General features: G+C 44.6%; 1 protein-coding gene across 2 annotated transcripts in view; it reads right to left on the reverse strand.

Annotated features, from left to right (window-relative positions):
• Positions 1-6,372, reverse strand: part of Tmem19 (transmembrane protein 19) — a 42,665-nt gene that overhangs the window by 21,052 nt on the left and 15,241 nt on the right. Inside the window, exons 2-3 of one of the 2 annotated variants that reach the window (XM_036169678.1) lie at positions 922-1,480; positions 663-813 (exon numbers count right to left, since the gene is read on the reverse strand). In XM_036169678.1, coding sequence (XP_036025571.1) covers positions 663-792 — 130 coding nt within the window. In that variant the 5' untranslated portion in view covers positions 793-813; positions 922-1,480. The remainder of the gene's footprint in view (positions 1-662; positions 814-921; positions 1,481-6,372) is intronic. The other variant, XM_036169679.1, reaches the window with a different exon arrangement.

Here is a 6,372-nt window from a genome sequence, read left to right on the forward strand (position 1 = left end):
AAAACCATAGATATACCAATAACTCAAAGCAAAACCAAAGTCCTTGTTTCTGCCAAGTGGTTGTAAGGTATACTGAGGATCAAACTTGTATGCACACTGTGACAGCCCCAGCTCCAGCTGTCTTTTGCAGTGACAAATTCTTCAGATCTCCAAATGTAAATATTTTACCTTCTTTTTTTTTTTTTTTTTTTTGAGCTGAGGATTGAATCCAGGGCCTTGCGCTTGCTAGGCAAGTGCTCTACGACTGAGCTAAATCCCCAACCCAAATATTATACCCTCTTTAATCTTTATTTTCACAGGATTATAAAACTGTGATACTACTAACTAGCCATATTACTAATCTTAGGAAAATAAAAAGCATCACCAAAATTTTTTCATAAAACTATGTTTTATGTCTTTTTTTTACTAAGGTAAACAAAATAATTACTTGATACATGCATTTTATGATAGGTATAACTAATATTATCACAACAAACATCATAAAAAGTCTGTAAAATAGTCAAGATATCATTTATCTTGTTACAGTAGCAAACTAGATTCAGGTTGTGGTAGTACACACAATCATTCTTAACCATTTACAGGACGTACTTTTTGGATTTTGAGGTGGTACTTGGAAATTCCACCCCTAGACTTCTAGAACAATTTAGGACACTTCTACTTACCATAATAGGTGCTAGCTGTCATTGACATAATCCAGAATGCTAGGGAAATGGAAATGATCAGGCTCAATATTACGATATTAGTAATCATCTTTATATATTTTTTGCATGTATTGTCGTCAAGATCTGTCATGGAAAATAAAGCTACGTGCACCTGGGGGGGGCGGAGAGAAGAAGAAAAAAAAGATAAAAAGTCATTTAACTTTTTTGCAACATTACACCTTTAGAGGCGAAAAAGGAAATGCCAACATCTTCCACCGACCGAGCGACAGAATACAATCGTGGATCGATCCCAAACTTCTGGACACCGCGGCTGGCCCCTGCGAGGTTAACGCCTCCCTGGGCAAAGGCGCCGGGAGGTCGCGGGGCCGGCGAGGGGTGGGGTGGGCGGCGGGCGGCTTCGCACCTGGAGGGGCCCCCGGAAAAGCGCACGGAAGCCCGGCAGCCAATGGGCGGCCCGCGCCGCCGAGCTCCGCCCACCCCCGGTCAGCAGCGGCTCCGCCTCCACCGTGCTCCGCCTCCACCGTGCTCGGCCTCGGCCACCGAGCCTGGACCCGGAGCAGCTCGGGCGTGCGCCTCTGAGTCCGTCCCGGGCGGCCCTGGGGTCCCGATCCAGCGGGCGGGCCGGCCAAGACCCTGCCTGCCGCTCCAGCCGCGCGGCGACAGGCTGGGTGCGCGCGTGCGCAGCAGCTCCGCGCCGCTCACGTGACCCGCGAAGGCGGAAGCCGGGCTGGAGTCCCGCTAGCGTCTTGGGCCGTTCGGCGCCGCTGTTTGTGATGCACCGCGGAAATAGACAGGACAACTATTGTGGACGTCCGAGACTGGAAAAAAAAAAAAAAAAATGGAATAATGAAAGGCGAGTGGATTTAGAACCCGGAACGGGCCGTAATTTAGGAAGCGTTCGTACCAGGTGATACGGTGTCATGTGAAGCACAGAGGGATTTACCATGTAGGAGCAGAATTAATTTAGAAGGTAGTTTAAAACAACCGCTTGGCCCTTAGCCGGTTCTGTGGTATGTAAAGAGAAGCACAGCGTTCTGCTCTTGAGATTTCACGTAATGATTGTTCTAACACAGTGTGGCTGTGCCTGTCCCCTTACACGGTATCAAGTGTGGGTATCCTGTCAATCCACTGACACAGCAGACCATCCTATTCACGGACAATCTGAGTCTCGTGACTGATTGCACCTTTTATAGGTAGGTGCACATCGTTCCGGCCCCACATGGTTCTGGGTATTCGAACTCAGGTTCTCAGGCTTGCCCAACAAGTGTTTTAACCTATACAGAGTCGTCTCCCCAGTCCCAGTTTCAAAACAAAGCTCTCACTAGATGTGGTGGCCCATGTTTATAATCCCAGAACATAGAAGGCTGAGGTGGATTGTGAGTTATTTTGTCTGAGCGAATAGTAACTTGCTAATAATCACACAGGTCTGGGTGTTTCCAGCTCATTGTTGACAGTGTGACAGAGGTGACGGGACTGTTTAGGTGTGGTACACAACTGTGACATAACCCAGTCACTCTTTAAAAGCTCACATTTCTACTGCTGGAGGGCACTTTTAAAAAATTCATGGTATTTTAAATTTCAAAATCTATGCCGCAAAGACTTTTTCCTTTGGTAGAACACAAACCCAGTTATCTGTTCTGCATAGGTAAATACTTAGATTACTCCATCACACTACATGACCGATATTTATACTGCCAGACTATTGGGTTACAAGTTACTAACAACAGGTAAATTCTTTTTTGCATGGCTTAGAAAACTTCTAAGCTGGACTTGTCCATCTACAGCATGATCTTGTCTGATCAGTTGTGGTTCTAAAAGAAAACTGGCCTCACTGTGATTATCAGGTTGTCTAATGACTCTAAAAGTCTGCGTCAAGTCAGTTCTTTTGCTGGCTTTTTTTTCCCCCCTCTCTTGAGACAGGGTTTCTCTGTGTAGCTTTGCGCCTTTCCTGGAACTCGCTCTGGAGACCAGGCTGGCCTTGAACTCACAGAGATCCTCCTGTCTCTGCCTCCCGAGTGCTGGGATTAAAGGCGTGCGTTGCCACCACCTGGCATTTGCTGGCTTTTTTAGACTGGAGTGTCAACTCAGGGCTTGCTTCATGTTTGCTGGGCAATTAATTGCTCTACCGGTGAACTGTATCCCTAGCTTTAAGTCAGTGTGGATGTCAGGGATGTTCTTGTCTGGCTAAAATGACACATGAGTTCATAGTACCAGTGAGATATGCTTTCAAATGAGTATTCCTCCCCCGCCCAACCAGTCATCCAAGGAAGGATGTTTCCCATCTACCTGAGGCAGAGTAGGGAGGGCCCCAATTTCTTCACGAAAGTGTCCTGCCTAACCAGCTGTTTAAAATAACACTTCCATCAATGACTCAGATGCAGGAGTTGCTGACACCCATCTCAAGCTTTTCCAGACACCTTCAGGTGTAACATTCAGGAACTTCACAGATTAAGCGTAGAGTGCAATGCTCGTGAGTACTGTTGGGTTGACAGCAAAGAGATATGTATGCAGAAATCCTGGGGCTGTATGCAACAGCTGACTATGGGCCCCTATGAACCTGTCTTTGCCTATAAGACTTCTTCAGTCGGAAGGTCCTATTTCCCCTTTGTGTTCAAGTGTCATGCACATGGTGTTACAGGCCTCTTTGTAGGTCCTAACTCAAGTTTAGCAAAAGAATCCTGGAAGAGCTGAGACAGAGAAATAACTCTTCAAATGAATACTCTCCCCATTGCCATTTTTGGAAAATTAGCTGCATTTTGTCTTTTTGTGATGTGTTAAACTGAGCAAACTTCTCTCCAACCCTGCCCCTTTGCTGATAGGTAATAAACAAATTATTGTTTCTTAAGACTGAATTTGGGGAAATTGTCTTAGTCATGACAGTGGCTGTGGAGAGAGCCATCATTACCACAGCAACCCTTACTTTATGTATGTATGTATGTATGTATGTATGTATGTATGTATTTTTAAAGCATTTAATTGGAGGCTTGCTTACAGTTTCAGAGGGCTAGTCCATTATCACCATGGTGGGGAGCATGATGGTACAGATAGGAAACATGGTGCTGGAGGGTAGCTGAGAGCTACATCTGATCTGGAGGCAGGCAGGCAGGCAGGCAGGGAGTGTACCTACCTCCTTCAACAAGGCTACATACCTCCTAGTCCTTCTAAATAGGCTTTCAAGTGGGCACTAAGTATACAAATATATATAAGCCTCTGGGGGCCATTTTCATCCTACAGGTGTGGGGAAAAAAAAAAAGTCCTTGAAGGTATTGTGCCAGAATTCCAGTAGTATGAGGGCTAAGGCAGGGAATTAGGGAGTTCGGTTTGAGACTACTTCAGTTTGGGTTGCGTGTTGAGACCTTCTCAAGACATACTGAAAGTATTCTTAATATGTTTAGGATTTATTTTAGGTAGAGGAGTATTTCGCTTGCATGTATGTATGTGCACCACGCATGCCTGGTGCATGTGGAAGCCAGAAGAGGGTACTGGATTCCCTGTAACTGGAGTTACACACTATTGTGATCCAGCATGTGGGTTCTGGGAACTGACCTTGGGTCTTCTACAAGAGCAGCAAATCCTTTTAACTGCTGTGCCATTGTTCCGGCCCTTCTCTTATCTATTAATTCGAAGTATTTAAAATTTGTATTTATGTGTATGTATGTTTGTCTCTATGTGTGTGTGCATATACACACACATAGATGCATGCACATGTGTTTGGGTGCCGGAAGAGGGCATTGAGTAGCTGTAGTTACCGAGTTGAGAGCTGTGCCATGTGGATGCTGGGACCTGAACACTGCTTTTCTGCAAAGGCATCTAGTGTCCCTTTTTATTATTTATTTATTTATTTATCTATATCTATCCATCTATTTATTTATGTTTTTCGAGACAGGGTTTCTATCTATCTATCTATCTATCTATTTATTTATGTTTTACGAGACAGGGTTTTTCTGTGTAGCTTTGCGCCTTTTCCTGGAACTCACTCTTTAGACCAGGCTGGCCTCGAACTCACAGAGATCCTCCTGGCTCTGCCTCCTGAGTGCTGGGATTAAAGGCGTGTACCACCACCACACCACCACCACCACCACCACCACCACCACCACCACCACCACCACCACCACCGGGCCCCTTTTTATTTTTAAGGACGGGGTCTTACTCTCTGGCCTTGGCTGGCCTGGAACTCACTATGTAATCTCTCACATATTACCAAGGACCAGCCTTAACAGTCTTCTTCCCAGGGGCCCAGAAGAGAAGCTACAAATGGCAAGAATTGTTTTTGGGAAACGAATCTAAGTACACGGGCTCTTTTCTCCGTCGACTTTAATCCTCTGGGGTAAACTTCTGTCTGCACAGCTTCAGGTCTGTTCTCCTGCCTAGCTTCCTCTTGCCTGATTTCTCTCTGCTGTCCCCTGAGTTCTCTCTTAATTCTCTCGTCTTAGTTCTGTCCTCTCTCTGTCTTTCTCATCTCGGTCTTCCCCATCTGGCTCTTCCTCATCTTCCATCTCATTCTTCTAGTTCTCCAGTCAAAATCCTCTTAATCCTCTCTCAGTCTCTGAGGTTTACAGTTCTATACCCATGCAACACCAGTGCTCTAGCTAAAGCAAGGTCACCAGGCTTAAACTCTTGAACAGGGTCATAAATGCAGACAAGAGTTTTCCTCAGGCAGTGACCATCAGGCTTTCTTTTACAACCCAAAAGGGGAGTGGTTAAAGGAGGAGGTCAACTGAGAGCTAAAACCGGTTAATATATCAAAAAGGGAATTTATGCGCCGGGTGGTAGTGGCACACAACTTTAATCTCAGCACTTGGGAGGCAGAGCCAGACCGATCTCTGAGTTTGAGGCCAGCCTGGTCTACAGAGCGAGATCCAGGACAGGCACCAAAACTACACAAAGAAACCTTGTTGGTGGGGGGGTGGTTATGTGCTCAATCTGCATTCCTAGAGGTGGTTAGGTAAACGTTAGGGGTCTATAATGTTAGTATAAATACCACTAAGGCTGTATAAAAAGGGAGGGTCTGAGCTTAATTCAGAAGATTATTTAGCCTTGGATAAGCATAATAGGTATTTCAGATAAAATACACTGTTATAAGTTCTTGGAAGCATACATAGCATACAAGGAAATCATTGCAGGAGTCAGCTAATATATGTACAAAAGCTAAAATATCACGAAGACTCCTTAAGCCATGGCTTGACCTTCGAAAAAGTAGTAGCTTTTGTGATAGTAGCTGGATTCAATTACATTTTCCTGCGGCTTGCAGCAGTAATCCATGATCAGTGCCTTGAACTCATAGAGATCCACTTGTCTCTGTCTCCCAAGTGCTGGAATTAAAAGTGTGCACCACCAAGCCCAGCCATCTTTTCCTTTAACCCCTGGGCCATCTCTCTAACCCTAATTCAACATTTGTTTGTTTGTTTTTTTATAGACTACCGATCCCAGGCAATTATATCATTTAATGATGTTGACTTTCTTTTTTAACTTTTGGAGAACAAACTTTTAAGAAGATAGGCAGCATGTAAACTAGTTTGTTGACTTCCATTTAATTCCTAAGAGTGGGGAATAGTGAGGCTGGGCAAAGTGAATGGAGATATTTTCCTACTGTAGATTTGAGAAAAGGACTGCATACTTCTCATTTGTTCACCCAAATGCCAAGTGTCTCTTAGTAACTGTTAAAATGCCATTTGTATAATTAAAGCATTAAAGAATACTATTAAAAACA

Source organism: Onychomys torridus, chromosome 20 (assembly GCF_903995425.1).
Source record: "Onychomys torridus chromosome 20, mOncTor1.1, whole genome shotgun sequence".
Lineage (NCBI taxonomy): Eukaryota > Metazoa > Chordata > Mammalia > Rodentia > Cricetidae > Onychomys > Onychomys torridus.